The sequence below is a fragment of the Excalfactoria chinensis genome, chromosome 18 (genome assembly GCF_039878825.1).
Source record: "Excalfactoria chinensis isolate bCotChi1 chromosome 18, bCotChi1.hap2, whole genome shotgun sequence".
NCBI classification, from domain to species: Eukaryota; Metazoa; Chordata; class Aves; order Galliformes; family Phasianidae; genus Excalfactoria; species Excalfactoria chinensis.
Window position 1 is genome coordinate 5,568,040 of NC_092842.1, and position 17,634 is coordinate 5,585,673.

Consider the following 17,634-nt stretch of genomic DNA (forward strand, 5'->3'; position numbering starts at 1 on the left):
GGGGAAGCAGGACCCGGAGCTGGCTTCTGCTACTGGCATTATTGTGTGATATCAGATGGCTTCATCTTCTACTAAAGCAAAACCTCGATCCTCAGAGAGGTGAAAGGGAGTGAGGATGGATGTAAGAGCAGAGTACAGACTGCTGTGTGCTCGCAATGGCCGTACAGCTTTGGCACGGTGCAACAGACAGGGCTGCTTTCAGAAATGAGGCACCTTCACCACCTCCCTCAGTAATGTGAGGAAAGGAGCTGCATTATCAACCCGGACCAAACTTCCGTGCAGCGGTTTGTGCCTTCAGAGCTCGCTCTGACGGCTGGGAGGAGAGTTTGGGGCTCACTGCTGCCGCATTCCTATGCAGCCACCTGCCTTTATCCTGCACGGAGCGGTCGTTCCATGCGCCCCAACTCGCAGCTCAGCGCGCCTCCCAGCCTGCTGCTTCCGATGAATATGCACACGCGGGCTCTGCCCACTGGCTTTTTAATGAGTGTGACATCAAAGCCCTCCCTGCTGGAGGAGGGGACCCACAATGCAATAGGCAGGGAGACGTGGAGGCTGCTCCCACGGCCGCTGGCATCGCTGCTGCGGTCAGAAACCCTCTATTGTCAGCCCTGGGGGGCCCGGCCCTGTATGGGGGTGCGAGGAGAGGCCCAGCAGCAGCAGGGCTGGGTTAGGAGCCGTCTCCTGCTCCTTCTAAAGAGGGAGTGTCATTTAGAGGGGCATCCTGCGCTGCTGGGGCTCAGGTGGGGAGCGGGGAGCTGCCCTTTGACCCCTCAGCAGCAGTGGGGCCATGAGCTCTCAGGATGAGCAGTTCCAAGCAGCGGCCCCTGAGTCAGCATCTTCCTCCACTGATGATGGCATGACCTGGTGGTACAGGTGGCTCTGCAGGATTGCCGGGGTCATCGGGGGCGTGTGTAAGTATCCCCTCCTCACAGCCAGCTGTTCCCCATGGGCTCCGGTTCATGCATGCAAAAGCGTAAGTCAGAGGTGGTGCTGCTGCTGCTGGTTAGGTCGTGTCCGTGCATGGGGAGACGGGCCCTGAAATGATCATTTGGGGTGGGTTTGCGGGTTTGTAACTTTTCTACACGTGTGTTTTGGGCAGGAGGAAGAGCTGTGGGCATGCCTAAAAGCAGGGTGGTTTGGGTTTGTTTGTGATTTTGGTTTGCGTGTGAGCGATGTGCTTTTGTGCTTGCTGAACTGCAGCACCTGGGAGAAGGGACGGCACGGGTTTTGGGGGGGGGGGGTCTGCAAAACCTCGAGTTTCTCATTGGATAAAGATCATCTCCCATCAGCAGGAGTGATGGGAGCAGCAGCCAAGCCCCGGTCCTATGGGATGGCTGTGGGCAGATAAAGCAGACAGTGCTTTTTACAGCGAGCATCAGGCTCGGTAGGGTCAGGTGCAGGGCTTGAACTGAGGCCACAGGATTTGATTCATCCTATTGGACTGTCAGGTGTCTGCGTGTTCCTTCCGCTTATTTTTCTTTCCCTGCTCTGAGTGTCAGAGCATGTTTCCCATTACTCCTGCTGTTTATCACAGGGGGCCCTTGGCTGTGTCTTTTTTTATGAAGGCAAAGAACAAACTGGGTTTTGCACTGTTTGTTTTTTAAGGGGTTTTTAAGTCTCGGACGTGCAGAAGATGGGAGACAGAGCACAGCGAAGCGAGTTGGCTGGCTGGGAATTACCTGCTGATGATATTTTCCCAGGGAAAGAGCTGTTTGCACCTTTGCCAGGAATCAGCTGTGTTCTGTGAGGAGATTAATAGCTCTTAAAAGTAGGAGGGACTGTTATGACTGCTTGGTCTGATCTCCTGCAGAGCACAGGATGGAGAACTTCTGCTTCGGGCCCATGACTTGAGTGTTAAAACAAGAGTGTTTCTCAGCCAGTACAGTCAGCCCAGATCTGTTCCCTCTGCTGCAGTGTTTTGGCTGGTCCTGACCATCACTGTGCCTGGCTCCTGCCTTGCCACCTGATGGAGCCAGGCTATGGGGTTTGTTACCCAGCCCTGTACACTGAGACATTGCCATGCAGCCTCCTGCAGCCCTTTGTGGCTGAATGCTGCTCTCACTGTGTTATGTCTCAGGTGCTGAAAGAGGCATGAAAAGATTTTCAAAGGCTGCTCTTTGGAGGTGAAATGCACCGGCTACGGGCCCCATGCCTGTGGTGGAGGCCCCACACCTATAATGGAGGCAGGAGGCTGGATGGGACACGTTGGAGGGCAGCTCCCAGAGCAGCAGCTTTGCCATGGGCTGGGGTTGCAACCAGGGTTTCATCAGCCACATGAAGTGAAGATATGGGGTGAGGAGTCCAAGATGGCGGCTCTCGGCCTACCCCTTGTGCCAAAGCAGCTCAACCCTGCCTTAGCAGCAGCACAGCACTTTGAAAACAGGCTTTTTTTTTTCCCCCCCCTCTATCTTCAGCTTTTGAAGCAGCTGAGTTATGCTTGGATTCTATTTGCAACCTTTCCTTCACAGCTTCACTGAACTCCTGGCTTCTTTTCAAGCAGTTTTACATCTGTGGGTGTCTCTGGGCAGAGCAGCCTTCCTCAGGGCTGCCAGTCATTCAGGGCATCAGGAACCTCCATAAGGACTGTCCAGAACCTCCATCCAGGCTGCTTGGTGACCTTGGCTGAGTCCCTTCTCCCCTTTCTGTTCCCATTTGTAAAAGGATGAGAGCCTGTGGCTTTTGTATAATGCTCCAGGAGCAAAAATAGTGTTGCACTGAAGGCAGCGAGCAGCTGCTTGGGATGAATAGAGTCATTGTGGGGGGCATTCTTTTTTTTTTTTTTCCCTTCATTTTAGCTCCCAGTTATTTGTTCTTCCCCGGGGCTTTCGGGATGGGGCAGCAATTAAACAAATGGCAGGGCTGCCTTCCATAGCTCACGTGCCATCGAGCGATATCTAAATTTTATTCCTCTTCCGAGCCTTTGTTTTGCAAGAAGTCATCACTGAGCTGGCAGCTCCGTCCCCTTTTGGCTTATGGAGGCAGGAGCTGATACTGCCCAGCGGGACCAGGAAGTGCCAGGCTGCTGTGGGATGTGCTGCACTGCAAAGGAGAGCGAAGGTCACCCAATCGTTATCTCTGGCTGTTGGCAGCCACCATCGAGCGCAGTGTTCCTGTGCTTACAAAGCTCTGACTCCTTCCCCTCTGGTTGCTGTTTGTGCTGATGTAGGGGCTTGCTCAGCTCAGGCTCGCTGGGTCCATTGGCAAAGGCAGTGAGCTTTTAGCTGGGGCTCCTGCAAAGACCTTTAGTGCTCAGGGGTTGTTTGAGTAAACACATGGAAGATGCTGTTGGAGCATGGCTGGCAGCTTGTTCTCTTGTATTTCTGCTCTGTTAGAACCTTGCTCTTGCAGGACTCCTTGAGTTCAGTGGGACAGACCTAGGGATCCTTTAAAGAATAAGAGCAGTGATGGTGTTGTTTTGCAGAAATAGGAGTCTGCTTGTTTGTGGGATGACTTCACACCAGTCCTGGCCTTGGCATGCAGCTCTGTTTCTCAGTTTGGTCAATAAGGGAACCTTGAGGATTCAGCAGTGACTGCTTAGAAGAAGGAATCTTCCTCTCTTTGTGATTCAGCTCCACATCCCAGGGCTGCTTAAAGGCTGTAAGATTTTTAGCTGGCATTTTGTGCTGTTGTTTACTGGGGACTCAGGTTCCTGTGTGAGCAGCCGTATCAAGTGCAGGAAACGCTTTGCAAGTTTAATGAGGCGGGAGGTAGGTGTGTGGATGCTGCTGGCTGGTTCCCCTCCTTGCATTACAAATTCAGGAGCACAGGAGCTATTTTGAACCTTGCTTTAGCCAGCATCCACTTCCATTTGAGTAAGTGGAGACCCAGACTTGGCTGTTTTTGGCCCATCTCTAGTAGTGATGCACAGAACTGGCAGTGTGTGGCTGTGATGGGCTTCACATCTCCTTTTCTGTTTTCAGTCCCAGCACCTCGGTGCTGCAAGCCATTTATTTCTGCTGTGCTGCTCAGAGGTGTTTGCCTGCAGGGTCCTCCCTCTTCATCCTGGGACAAAGCAGGAATTCCTTTGCACATCAAACCTGGTCTTGCAGAGGTGACAGCCTGGCCTCGCTGCATGCTGGGTTGCTCTTTGTGTCAATGAAAGTCTCTGTTCTTTCCTAGCCTGTGCTGTCGCTGGTCTCTGGAACTGCATTACCATCAACCCACTGAACATAGCAGCCGGCGTGTGGATGATGTAAGTGGAGTTTCTGTTCTTTGTTTCCACTTGGGAGGGAGGCTGTGTCCACTGGGTTCTATGAAGTGAAGCGTGGGGAGCTGGAGTGAAATGCTGCTGTGTATCACTGGGTCTTGCTTGACAAGCTGGGTGGAGAGATAGCCTTTATTTTACTCATAGCCCTCTCTACTCCCTACCCCCTTCTCCACCCCTTTTGTAGCTGGGATCTGGGACCAAGGTTTGGGATTTATCAAGAATGGGAGAGAATGAAGCAGGTTCCAGCCCTGCCAAATGCTTCTGCCCACTCTGGATCAGCATCAGTGGGGCTGGGGAATGGCACATCCCACTCTGGGCAGTTCTAACTCTTATGTGCTCTCCTTGGAGGCTCAACGCCTTCGTCCTGTTCCTGTGTGAGGCTCCGTTCTGCTGCCAGTTCATCGAGTTCGCCAACGCCGTGTCTGCGAGGGCAGACAAGCTGCGGGCCTGGCAGAAAGCTGCTTTCTACTGCGGGTGAGGATGCTGCTGGGGCTGGGTGCTGCTGGGGGCGTGGGGTGCTGAGTCCCCGTGCCACCCCAGGGCTGCCTCTCTCCTCTTGCAGGATGGCCGTGTTCCCTGTCATGCTCAGCCTGACGCTCACCACGCTCTTTGGAAATGCCATTGCGTTTGCGACTGGGGTGCTTTACGGCCTGTCAGCTCTTGGCAAGAAGTAAGAAAGATTTGCTTGCTTGGGACCTCCAGCCCTGCCCCATCTGCTGCCCCAGCTCTAAGGAAGGCTGTGCTTTCCTCTTGTAGCAACCTCGCTTTTGGGTGTGAGTGCTGCTGGGGGGTACATCCCTGCTGCCATGCTTTCTCTTCAAACAAAACCTTGTGAGAGAAGATCTGGGGGTCTGCTGGACCTCAGAGCTTTTCCTTGGGAGCTCAGTGTAGGTTGCACCGGGAAAACCTTTGTGCCCCAACTGGGGTGAGGCTGGGGAGGCCCAGCAAGTCTCATTTCATTCCTGTTGTCACTTGGTATGGAGAGACCTTGGCACAAGCTGGGACACATCTGTATCTGATGGGTACCCGGTGCTCACATCACCCTGACGTCCCTTCTCTCTGCAGGGGAGATGCCATTTCCTATGCTCGGATCCACCAGCAGCAGAAGCAAATGGATGAAGAGAAGCTCACGGGGTGCCTGGAGGGACAGGCTCTGTGAAGTGCATGAGCCCAGGGTGGTGTTTTGGACCCTGAGATGGTGGTGAAGATTTGGAAACCCACCCTGCCCTCCCCTCTGCCCACCCCCTCTCTGTCACTCCACGATTCCCCTGGACACTACAGCAACAACTGGAGCTCTCAGGGCTGGGGTGGGCTGTGCCCCCCTCACACACCAGCAGTTGGACCTCAGTGCTTTGGCTGCTCCCTCCTCCTGCCCACTCAGAACCAAATATCTCACGGTCCTCCTTTTTCTTTCTTCCTTTCTTTCTTTTCTTTATTTATTTCTTGATGGTGGAGGTGCTGGCCCTTTGAGTGCTGCTGTATAAGCCTAAATACGTAGCCTTTCTCTCTTTTAATGCCTATCACGTTTTGCTGGTGACTGTGCAGGCAGCACTCTCACTGGGGACTGCTGTTGGAGCTCCTTAGCTCCAGAGGTCTCATGTCCAGGATGCTGCTGTACATTACATGTTTAATGCAGCACACTCAGGTGTGGCTCATTCCGGGCATGAAGCACGAATGCAGTGTTGAGCAGTACCTGCTGATGCTTGCACTTGGTGTTTTTCCATCATGCAGGCTTTAATATGGGTCCAGTTAGGTCGGACGTTGGAGGCATCTCTACACAGTAAAGGACTTACAGCAAAAAAAAACCCCATGCATGAAGGCAGTGATGCCTCCAAAGGAAAGAAGCAGTCTGCCCTTTCTCTGGCTGCAGCTTCAGGCAGATAATGCAATTTACTTGAATTATAAGCATTAATTACGTAGTCTTAACAAGGGTACTTTTCTTCAGCTTCACTCTTTTACTGGGGAAGAAGGGAAGCGAGGCTTAAAAAGGATTGTGTCGCTTGAGGCAAGAGGAGGCTGTTTGCAGGTGGGATGGTTGCTGATGTGCAGATGAGTCCTCCCTGAGCCCAGACAGACACTGCTCTGTTCTCTCACTTCCTGTATCTGCTCCTGCAGTCTGTTCTGAGCATGGGACCTGCCCTTGGCTTCTGTCTGTACAGCCTTCCTCATTGGGCTCATGTGTTTTTGCATCAGTCCCGGGCTGGTTTTGTATGGGAAGGAGGCAAATCCTTGCTTTGCAAACAGGAAAAATCCCATGTTGGTGGGGTGCTGCTTTATTCCAAGCACCATCAGCAGTGCTCTCTTTGGATTCTATTTGCTTTGTGTTAGGCAGAACAGAACTGCTCATTGGGTCCAGATCTCATCGCGGTTTCTTTTGGGGGATGGGAGAGGTTGGTGGTGGGGTTTATTTATTGGTTTTATTTATGTGATTGCCTTCTGTTTTATTTAGGAAAAGGGAGAATAATTTATTCCTGCTTATTTAAGTGTTTTGATGAGTCTCATCAGAGTGCATCATCTCATTCCAGGGGTCAGTGGAAAGCCTGCTGTCCTTTGATCCCTTTGTCTGGTTGCATTGACAGGAGATGGCTCTCCCTGCTGGGCCTGGTGCTCAGTGGAGGCAGGCAGCAGCTCTGGCCCTATGCTTGCTGCCTGCTGGCACCTCAGGGTCCCCTTAGTGTTATTGGGGTGGGGGGTGGGGGGGCACCCTGCAGTTTGGGAGAGCTGCTGCTGGAGGGCACTGGTGCATGTGGGCATTATAGCAGGAGCTGCACTGTCTCTGGAAGCTGGGAGGGATTAAGCTGTCAGCGAGTGCTCCTTGTTGGTTCTTTTCTGAAGTTCAAGGAGGTGTGAAGATTTGCACCAGGCAGGAATCTGGTTGTGGGTTGATTTGCACGCACAGGACCTTGCAGCTGGATGCTGGGCAGCCGCTTTGTGCTAAGCCCTTTCCCCCCTGGGCCTCTGTGCTGTAGTTGCTCTGACACCAGCTTGTCTGGGACACAGACCTGCAGATGCAACATGGTTTAAGAAAAGTTTTGCTGTTTCAGAGCCCCCCCCCTCCCCCAGCACTGGGCTGGTCCTTTGGCTGCATGCAGTGTGTGGGCTGTTGGCTTTCTGTGTGTGTGCAGGGACTGCAACCTGCTGCACAGGGCATGCTGCCTTGGCTGTGTGTGGGGAGGGTGCAGGGATCCCTGTTAGCAGCCAAGGCCTCTCTGCTCCTTGCATCCCTGTGCAGCATCATGGAGTGTTTGCAGAGCATCACCCTGCTCGATAAGCAGAGCACCCACATTTGATTTCAAGGGTTTTTTTCAGTAGTTTAATGGCATTTAGTAGAGGAACCTTGCAGACGGAGGCAGCAATATCAGGGTGTGCATGTCTGCAGTGGGTGCTCCTGGGAACTGTTGCTGGCTGTGGTGCAGCAGAACACAAACCAGGTGCTGCTCTTGCTGCGGCCTCAGCCCGGTGTGAGTCTGCGTGCTGCACCCATGGCTTTCAGGAGTGGTGGGTGTTAGTGGGTGGCCTCTCCTCAGTGTTGGGTGGGAGGCTGTTTTCGTGGCAATAGGAAGACTTTTAGAGTAGTAGTATCACGGTAGTTAATGTGCTCATTCACAGTGCATGGTGGTTATTAGTTGTGTTTAGAGGCACCATCGGAGTGCTTGGAGCTGTGCAAGAATAAAGGAAGTGGAAAAACCCCACTGCAGTGATTTGATAGGCTGAGCTCAGTCCCAGACTGGTTGGTGCATCTAAGGAGCATCCGTGGATGAGGTTTTGCTTGCTAGGTCTCAGAGAGGCCTTTGAGGGGAGGATGGGACGCTCTTTGTTACAGGAGACCTCAGGAGCAGGTGATACATTGCCTGCAGCGAGTGTGGAACAAGCACATTTATACACTGTGCAACTGCTCTGTGCCCCATTTGGTCGCAAAAAGTGCTGCACTTGTGCATGTGTGCTCCAGGTTCCCCAGGGGCTCTCCACTGGGCATGCAAAGAGCAGAACCTCTCGTTCTGCTGTATGCCCACACCTTGCTGCTCTAAGCAGCAGCTGATTTGGAAACAGCAAACGGATCCTCTGTGTGTGCAGTGAATAAAAAGACCATTCTACCTCTGGAAAGAGCCACTGTGATTTCTCACTCCAAATGCAGCAAAACCCCTCAGGCTTTCTCTATGGAAGAAAGAAAGTCACTCAGCAAATACTTCTCCAGCGAGGTTCTCTCAAGGCCTGGAGAGCCCAACCTCGATTCATATTTGGGCATTTCCTCCTTTGGCCCCGGGAAGCTCAATTCATCTTTGTCATTATTTTTTCTTTCTCCTCAGGAAAAAAAAACATCCACTGTCTGCAGGGAAAGGTTTAATTGAAGTGAGGATATCGAGACCTGGTCCATAGCCATGTGAGGAGGAGAATGCTGTAGGACAGGGCTGCCAGAGAGCCTGATCTGCTGTAGGTCAGTGGAAACCAGAGGCTCTTGAGACCTCAGGCCATGCTTAGAAATGGTCGTGCTCCAGCCAGGACTGGACGTCTTACTGGAAATGGGTCTCAGCTGCAAAGGTTGAGTTTAATACTGAAAATTCTGTGATTTTTGGCCCGTCTCTCTTCCTCAGTCCTTGGCTGCTTTAAATTAGTCCTCTGATAAAGCACAGAGCATCTCACTTAGTATCTCACTTAGATGAGATGCACCTCCCGCTGCAGGGGATCTAAAGGTAGCTGGTAGTTCCTGACATCTAGGTTACATACCCTGCACCGCCTCCTGATTCCTTGGCAGGAATAGGAGGACACAAGCTTGTCCACAACTCTCTGCTTGCCCCGTGCATTTCAGCAGGCTGATAAGTGCTTGGGCACATCATCTCCAGGCTCAGGGCATGTTGTTATGTCATTCTGGCCCTCTCTGGGGAGAGTCAGGTCAGGCAGTTCCTCACAGCCATAACCACCTCCTGCACTGTGCTTTACTTAAAATAAGACCTTAACCACGCAGGACATCAGGAAAGGGGTAAGAGCAATTTGCTACTAACTATGCAGCTGAAATCTCTAAGTGATGGAGGTGGAGGCTCTACACACAGCTGTGATGGAGGCACATCCACCTTCCTTCTTTGTAAGATCCTTGGGGAGGGAAGAACCTGCCCCACTACAAAGCATTGTCTGTACTGACTGTGTCTTTCCTGAAGGGAATCACTTGCACTACAGCTGAATGTCTGTCTGTTCCCGGTCTTTTGTGTTTTGTCCTGAGTTTTCTTTGTGAACTGTGGTTGCTCTTGTTCATTAGGCTTCTAGTGTAACGTGTTTTTAGAGCAATAAAACGTGACCGCTTTTGATACGAATTATCAGGCTCTGCCTTTTTTTGAAGCCTTTAAGCAGTGTGAGCCTCACCTGGGAGGCAGGAGGATGCTGTGATCCCCACCTCGCAGCCCTTCTCTGCCTCTCCCATCCCACCCGCAGCTCTTCGCTGCAATTCAAAGCAACATCTTGCAGTTGGAGGCAAAACAGTTTTATTCTTGCAACTACACGCTGAACGCTTGCCAGAACAGCAGCAGCTGTTAACTCTGTTCCAGCCAAAGCCTGGAGCTCTTGGGCTGCTTGGGTGGCTCTACATCAGCAGCCACACCTTGTGTTTTCCAGGACAGCTTTACATTCAGCCTGGTGCTGGTTATGTGGTCCTATACCTCGTGCTGATGTCCTGTGCCTGGAGAGCCTTACATAGCACCGACTGACTTGGGATGAGAATATCTTAGAAGCTTCGGCTGGTAATTTCAATGTCCAGAGCAATACAGTCATTGCTGCCTGTTCTCTCCTCTTTGTGGGGGATCACCATCTTTGCAGAGATCTCCAGGCTCCACTTCTATCAGCACAACCCTTTTCTTTCCAGCCCTTGGTGCAGCCAGCAGCTCCTACCTCCTGAGTGACCTCAAGAATGACTTCCGACCGGTCCTGAAGAAAGCCTCAATCTGTTCCAGGGACCTTCGTTTGGTTTCTGGGACGCAACAGCCCGTAAATAAGATATTCCCAGCACAGATGACAGCAAAGAATAGGAACGGCACCTCAAGACCAAAGAACTCCTGGAAAGTGGGACAGAAAGCAGATGTGAGCTGGTGCAGGGGACTCCAAGGAAGAGATCCTGGATGCCTTTAGGGCTGTACTCACCACAACCCCAAGGAAGAGCTGGGTCAGAGCAAAGGCTGTCAGCCAGCTCACGACAACGCAGAGGCCTGATGCCACCCCACGGGCTTTCAGAGGGAGGATCTCTGACATCAGCAGCCAGGTGATGGGCCCCCAGCCCATGGCGTAGCCTGCAGGGGGCAAAGTGGTGAGGCTTCAGAGCCCACGTAGGTGAGCACAGTGCAATCCCACCTCGTTCAGTCCATTGTTATTCCCCACTATACACACTCCATCCATTCTGAAAGTGACTTCAGATGCCATCTTAGCCTTCCAGGGAGGCTTATGTCTCTTCCTACCCCAAGCCCAGACCTCCTTGTTCCTTATCATCCCTAAGAGAGGAATTACACCCCCAGGCTCATACCCAGCCTTGGGCTCTTGCTCTCTGCACCCACCCATTATGAAGAACATGGCGGCCAGGAGGGGGATGAGGGTGATGTAGTTGACAGGCTCAGCAGGAGGGTTGGTAAGGCTCCCCAGGGTCCTGTTGGCGATGGTGCTGTTCTGAGAAGATGGCATAAAGTAGATGTAGAGCCCCATGGTCAGGTTGGAGGCCAACATGACTCCAGCTGCAGAGAGATGCAACAGCGCAGAAGAATGAAAGGGTGAGCAATCTGTGTGATGGCCCTGGATGTGATGCTCAGGAGATGAGCCTCCTCCAAAGGAAAAACACCCTCCTACAGTCCTGCATGGTGGAAGTCTCCACTCCTGCACATTTACAATGTTACTGGAAATCCTTAGAGAAAAGATTCCCTTGCACACCCTGAGAGGGACGTACCTGATACAAAGAGAAGGATCTTCCTCCCAGCTTTATCCATCGACACAGCAGCGATCCCCACTGAGAACAGCCGTACCAGGCCCACAAGAGCTGCATCGTACTCTGGTTTCTGCAACAGCAAAAGCGGTGGGGAAGCTGAGATGGGAGACCTGCCTACCAGGTGCTTCAAAACAGGTCTCAGATCAGCATGGGAGGTGGCAGACAGGTGTCTCCTGCACCAGGAGCTCACCAGGATGACAGCCGTTTTCTTGAATATGGGCTGCAGGTACACGAGGACGCAGGTGACCCCGGAGAGCTGCTGCAGGAACCTCATCCCCACAGCAATCAGGATGGGCTTGTAGATGAAGGGATCCTTGATTTCAGCACAGGAAATCCGCTGGCTCTGGGGAGGACGAAGCCAGAAAGCCGACACATTAACACAGCTCTAAAACACAGAAAGCAGCTCAGGAGCTGCCCAAAGCAGGCTGGGTTTTTCCATTTTCCTATCTCCAGTCCTCACCTGCTTCCTCACACTGTCCTTAATCTGCTCATACTCCTGGGCATAGTCTGTGTCCCTGCCTCGCAGCCAGCACAGGGAACGCAGGGCCTCGTCCTCCTTCCCCTGGGAGAGCAGGAAGCGGGGCGAGTTGGGCATGAAGCAGAGCAGGAGGATCATGGTGAGCACGGGCACCTCCCCTGCCACGGCCAGCCAGCGCCAGTCCAGGAGCAGCCCTGCAGGAGCCAGGTTGGTTGGGAGGAGAATCATAGAATCAGTGAGGCTGGAAAAAGACCTCTAAGATTATCAAGTCCAGCCCCAACCCCAACCACAGCCACTAAACACGTCCCCTAGTGCTACATCTCCACTGTTCTTGAATGCCTCCAGGGATGGTGACTCCACCACTGCCCTATGAAGGAACAATCCTGCCTTCCCACTGCACACCCAGATACTTGCCCAGTGCGTAGAGGATGAGGGAGCCCAGCACTGCCATGACCTGAGGACAAGTGCCCAGCATGCCTCGCACCCCAGGGTGGGAGATCTCAGAGATGTAGACCTGCAGCAGGACAGCACACACCTATTTGATTTACAGCACACACACAGAATCAACAGAACCTCCCTGCAGGTGTCTCGCAGTCACACAACTCAGCTGGGGAATCCCAACACATCCGTAGAGAGGGAAACATGGAGGGGCTGTTCCTGGCAGTGGGACAGGGAAGCCCTGCAGCACCCATCCCTGCCCCAGTGCAGGAGGAGTGCTGCATGGGAATGCTCAGACTCCAGTGACTGGAAAGACACAGCCAAGGGTTGCTCAATCTTTGCCTTCCTCTCTGTATGTGACATAAGGTCAGAGTCTGGTAAATAAGGGAGGAAACAACTCTGTGAAGGAACAGAGCAAGGAACAAGGACCTGCCTGCCTTCCACTTCTTGTGGTCTAGAAAAGCCCAGCAGAATGGAGACAGATGTTCTGTGAGACTACTACCCTGGGTCATCCTTCCCAGCCCTTCTAGCACCCCCACCCCCTATGGCACAGCCACAGCCCTGAAGCTGATGCCTCCAAAGCAGAATGAACCTGAACCACCAGCTCAGCTTTACTTCCCCTCCCATCACACAAGCCCTTAGGACACGTACCGGGATGGATGCAGCCGTCACACCACCGGCGTAGCCTGTAAGCACGCGGCCCAGCAGCAGCATCTCGATGCCCTGAGCACTGGCCATAAGTGCATATCCCACGGCGGAAGGCACGGCCGAGAACATGATGCTGAGCTTACGGCCCAGGCGGTCATTGAGGAGCATGGCGCTGAGGCCCCCTGCTGCCGCCCCCAGCATGAACACCGACTGCGGGGAGACACAGAGAGGCTTTGGTGGAGCCTGGCTCTCTCTGTATCCCCCCACCCCCCGGTGGAGACAGTCCTGCACCTCACCCCAAACCAGGATGCTCTGTAGCGGTCCAGCCTCAGCGCAGGGTCGGGGTGAGCCTCCAGGGCAGGGATCACGGGTGAGGGGTAAACCAGGGCGAAGCCGAAGCTGAAATTCCCCAGCACAGCAGCAAAGACTGCCACGTAGAGCCGCTTGTTGTTGAGGCTCCTGGAGGTGCCAGAGCAAGAAGGATGTGTTGGACACCTCTATGGCACCCGATGGAAACTCCAGCTCGCTGTTTTGCAGCTTTGCCCCACGGATGCATTTCAGTTGAGCTGGCTGGTTGTCAGCCAGTGCAACAAACAGAAAAGCAGAAGCTGGAAGCGGGCAGCACCGCGGCCCCAGAGATCTCCCTGCCACCACCCCGCAGCAGCACCCTGTGCCCCACATCCCAGACTGACCCCAGCACCATGAGCCTCTCACAGGATGAGCTCCCTCTCACCACAGCCACGGGGCCACAGCCCACCCCCAGCTCCCAAACCCCAGATTGAGTTGCCACCCCACATCCAGCCCCACAGCCGCAGCCTGGCTCTTACTGCAGGTACTCCTTGTCCAGCCCCCTCCTGATGCTCTCAGGGAAGGTGTGGTATGAGGAGCTGGACCTCCTCACCAGTGGCTCCCTCATGCTCGGCTCCATGGTGGTGGCCATGAGGCTGGTGTCTGTTGTGGTGTGGGCCGGATGCTCGAGGAGGGTTCGGGGGCCTGAGAGGAAGAAGCAACTGAAAGCGAAAGGGGAGAGGCCGCCCAGTGTTACTTAATCAGGGAAATCTGTGTCTTGTGATCTCATACCCAGATAAGCTCTGGAAAGGGAACTGGGCTGGGGTAGAGAGATAGAGGGAGGTGATTGTGCTCTGTGTGCCTTTAGTGCACACCCGGTAGTCCCTCCTGGGCAGGGCAAAGCCAGCAAAACTGAGCGTTTACGGGCTGATCCCTGCAGAAACTCTTCACCCCAGCAGAAAGTCCCTTTGCTGAGGTCACGGCACTCCCCTTGAAGAGCTAGCAGCAGCCGAGGGTTGCTTTTTGCTTGTGTGATTTACATCCATCGGAGCTGCCCTTGGAAGGTTTTACAATATAAAGCAGAAAACAGAGGAAGGTGAACCCAGGGGATGCAAGGGAACAGTTGAAGGCAATGATGAGTGCTGATGGGGATGGAATGGGGAGGGCAGCTCTGGCACATTGGGAGTAGCTGCTGGGGGGCTGGCAGTGCCCTCCTGCCCTGAGAGCTGCAGCAGCACAGTGCTGGAGTAGCTGTGGTTCCTGAGGGCTGTGTGATCCAGGCTCAACCTGTAGGAAGGAGGGGTGAGTATTGGCTTTTTGCAGTGGTTTCTATGCCCCAAATCCACATGGGAGCTCTGGCGGTGGTTCTGGAGCTTGTTGCCTCAGCTCAGAGCATTTTCCCTCCCTGCTGTCTGCTTCCCCTTCTCCAACAACCAAGCTTTGCATTTAGGGCCTGATTGATGCTGGGGATTCACAGCTGACTCAGCCACTCGGGACTGTGATTTCCCTGCAGTAAGAAAGGTCATATTGGGGGGGATGCTGAGACCTCAGGACACCTCATCCCCAAATTTACGGGGCTGTGTTAGTCCTCACAGTGCTGACACAGTGGTTTCCAATGAGCATGGGATGCTGTCAGTTGCAGCTGACCTGGGGCTGCTCCCCACGCACGCCCTCTGTTTGCAAACACTGTCTGTCATTGCTGTTGCATGCATGCTGGCAGTGCTATGTGCAAGGCTGTGGTCCTTCACAGGACTGTGGAGGTTAGGAAGTGCTGCTGCTGGTTGTGCCATGCAGACCATGGACAATCTGCAAGTGCTGCCTTTACATGCTGATTTAACGACCAGCTTTCCCCCTGGATGGCCCAGTTTGTGCTCTCTGCTGTTTGGAGCTCTCAGGGCTGTGCAGTGCAATGAGGCTGTCAGTGGTAGGATGGGGCTGGGATCCCCTCAACCTTGGGGTTGTGAGGCACCTCCTGGCCAGGTGGCTGCTGCTTGTGGTTGCTGCAGAGCTCGTTTAGGATGTGGTGTCTGTCCTAAGCCTGAACCACTTGGACAGAGGAAAGATAGGAATGCTCAACCCAACCTCCTCCCTTCTATCTGGGGCAAAAAAAAAGCACGTTGGAGAGGAGCCCTGAAGCAGTCGGATCTCTGAAAGGCGAAGTGCTATCCAGTTGCTGTGCAGATTTGTCAACTGCTTCAAGCAGGAAATTACTTCGTGTCTTGAAAACCCTCCAAGCACCTGTAACGCTGTGAGCACGGGGGAGCTGCTGTCTGCTGGCCTGGGCTCGGTGAGCTGGGGCTGATCTGCTGGGCAGGGCCTGTTCCTCAGTGTCCTTGGAGGTAAGGGGTCCCTTGGTGCTGTGTCAGGGGTCCTGAGTCCATGTTTGGTGAGCAATGCATGCAGCACTGCATCTCCCTGTGAGTCTCCCTGCATTTCTGTCGGTCCTACCAAAGCACATCAAGGGTGAAAGAAGGTGCTCCACAACCCCAATGGGCTCTGTGTTCAGCCATAGCATGATGGGGGGGAGGATCCAAACCCTCAAGGGTGGCATGGGGGGGTGGGAATGAGGTGGCCTTGTTGTGTCAGCAGTGTGTGTGAAGGGTGATCTGGTGCTGCTGAGAGCTGCTGGCTTCTCGGACACAGTGATGCATTGCTGCAGCTCAATGGGATCTTCCTCCCCCTCTGACAGCTGTGCGATCGATCACGACCGTGTGCAAAGAAGTAAAGTGCATCAAAGCCACTTGGCGACTTAACTAACCAGGTTCATAAATTAATTGCTGTCCCTCTTGTAAGGGAGAAATCAGTCTCTCCTCGAGGAGATCCGTCTCCATCGCTCATTCGGCTGCATCCCTTCATAAGTCTGGGCTGGTGATTGCTGGGTGGGTATTTGGGGGAGCACTGGTGCAATGCAGAGTTATGGTAGTGAATTGGATCTATGCAAAACATGGGTGAACGGCATTGGTGGGCTCCAAGAGATGTGCTGGGAGCCCTCAAGGGAGGAGGGGGGGGGGCTTTTGGGGCCAACACTGTGTCCCCACGGAGCCCTCTGAGCCCCAAGCTGGAGAGCTTTGCAACATGGGGTCCTGTGCATCCAGCTCCAAAAGGGCATTGGTGTCTGCAGCCCAAGTGGGGCTCTTCAAAGCAGACAGGCAGAAGTTGGCTCTCCCCTGCTCTATCCCTCACCACACTTCCCCCTCCCCCCCCCCCTTCAGAAGAAATATCAGCACCTTCTCAGGCTGCCATCTGTTTATTTGGTTGGACTTGGAACTTGCTGAAATGTCTTTCGATGGATGAAGCAACAGAGAGTAGAAGAACAGAGCCTGGCAGGCTGCTTGGTGAGTGGAAAATAATTTTTTGGGGCTTTCTGGAGTTTGAAGCCCCGATGATGGATGTGCATGCAAGAGATGGTAATGGCTTTGTAAGTATCAAAACACAGAGCAAGAGAATAACTCTGCCTCATAGACTGAGGAATGGATGCTGGGCGGGATCTGCTCAGCTCTGACACAGCTGCATGATGGAGTGCTGTGGGCTCGGGAGTGGGGTCCTGCATTTGTTTAATGTGTTGGAAAAAAAACACAGGGTAAGTAGTTTTAAAAGATATTACATACTCACTGCGAATGTGTTGGAAAATCAGAGCATCGTTAAGGTTGGAAAAGACCTCTAAGATCATCACGTCCAGCTGTTAACCCATCGCCGCCATGCCCAAGCTCACAGCTCGTTGGGTTTGGGGGTTTTGCTGGTTGCTGCACCAAGGAAAGGCTTTGCTGATCCCACTCCTTTTTTTAAAGGGGTTTTGTGTCCCACTTCCAACCAGGCTGATGTGGAAGCAGGGCTGAGCTGGCAGATGTGGGTGATCCTCAGCATGGGCGCTGCCTTTTATCCACATCCTTATTGAGAGCAGGATATGGGCACAGGCTGCCCAGGGACCACAGAGATGTGGCATTGGGATTGGTGTGGTGGGCTTGGAGATCTTGGAGGACCTTTCCAACCTCCGTGGCTCTGTGATTCATTGGTGTGCTTTTCTTTTTCTCCTTACTTGATGGGTTTTTCCTCTGGGTTAAACCAGCACAACTCCTGGAACAGGTGCAAGTGAGACAGCAGATAACTGGGCTGCAGGGGTGTTTGCATGGCAGGTTTTTGGGACTGGATGTCTTCCCTCTCAACACCTGGTGGCTTTGTCCAGCTGCAGCCTTGGGAGGATGATCTGCCTGTGTTTGGCTCCAATCCTTGGGGGCTGAAAGCAAAAAACAACCAGAAGGAAAAAAAACCTGCTGTCAGCAATACTCTGTATATCCAAAGCTGGGGAAGCACCGAGCTTCCTGCTACCCTGTGTTGGCTGAAAGGCAATGAGATTAAGGAAATCATAACTTCCATAAGGATTTATTTATTTTTTTTAAAGGTATGTATACGTATGTGTATGTGTTTATATATGAAGTTTTGAGGTATCCAGTTTAATTCACCGAGCTGCTCTGACGGATTCTGAAGTGGTGCCTATTGTGGGGGGCCACCATTTGGGGTTATTGGAGACCATTCCCTTGCCCGCGGGCATCTTGGGCTGAGCTCTCTGATGGCACAGGCTGCCTTTTGTTATTCTTTAGGACACAAATCTCCCCCTAAATT

The 17,634-nt window shown here is 53.2% G+C and overlaps 2 protein-coding genes across 3 annotated transcripts; one reads left to right on the forward strand and one right to left on the reverse strand.

Annotated features, from left to right (window-relative positions):
- Positions 1-506: 506 nt before the first annotated feature.
- Positions 507-9,509, forward strand: CACFD1 (calcium channel flower domain containing 1). 2 transcript variants are annotated; one of them, XM_072352879.1, is made up of 5 exons: positions 507-911; positions 4,120-4,192; positions 4,556-4,681; positions 4,770-4,877; positions 5,273-9,509. In XM_072352879.1, exons 1-5 carry the CDS (start codon positions 788-790, stop codon positions 5,364-5,366), a joined length of 525 nt encoding a protein of 174 aa, XP_072208980.1. In that variant the 5' UTR covers positions 507-787; the 3' UTR covers positions 5,367-9,509. The 2 variants fall into 2 exon arrangements, with proteins under 2 accessions (XP_072208980.1, XP_072208981.1); XM_072352880.1 differs by having other exon boundaries at positions 900-973.
- A 157-nt stretch (positions 9,510-9,666) lies between these two features.
- SLC2A6 (solute carrier family 2 member 6) lies at positions 9,667-13,696 on the reverse strand. Its single transcript, XM_072352825.1, has 10 exons — positions 13,554-13,696; positions 13,023-13,185; positions 12,730-12,936; positions 12,055-12,154; positions 11,623-11,834; positions 11,353-11,505; positions 11,124-11,232; positions 10,741-10,914; positions 10,334-10,479; positions 9,667-10,248 (listed from the first exon to the last, which is right to left on the reverse strand). Exons 1-10 carry the CDS (start codon positions 13,664-13,666, stop codon positions 10,081-10,083), a joined length of 1,545 nt encoding a protein of 514 aa, XP_072208926.1. The 5' UTR covers positions 13,667-13,696; the 3' UTR covers positions 9,667-10,080.
- Positions 13,697-17,634: the final 3,938 nt, after the last annotated feature.

Bases quoted from the DNA above. Each gene is read 5' to 3' on its own strand.
- SLC2A6 (XM_072352825.1), bottom strand. From the start codon at position 13,666: ATGGCCACCACCATGGAGCCGAGCATGAGGGAGCCACTGGTGAGGAGG. The intron at 12,937-13,022 runs GTGAGGTGCAGG...GTCTCCCCGCAG, and splicing joins ACAGAGCATCCTGGTTTGGG to TCGGTGTTCATGCTGGGGGC. The intron at 11,835-12,054 runs GCAAGTATCTGG...TGGCTCCTGCAG, and splicing joins CCTCATCCTCTACGCACTGG to GGCTGCTCCTGGACTGGCGC.
- CACFD1 (XM_072352879.1), top strand. From the start codon at position 788: ATGAGCTCTCAGGATGAGCAGTTCCAAGCAGCGGCCCCTGAGTCAGCA. The intron at 4,193-4,555 runs GTAAGTGGAGTT...CTCTCCTTGGAG, and splicing joins GCAGCCGGCGTGTGGATGAT to GCTCAACGCCTTCGTCCTGT. The intron at 4,878-5,272 runs GTAAGAAAGATT...TTCTCTCTGCAG, and splicing joins CTGTCAGCTCTTGGCAAGAA to GGGAGATGCCATTTCCTATG.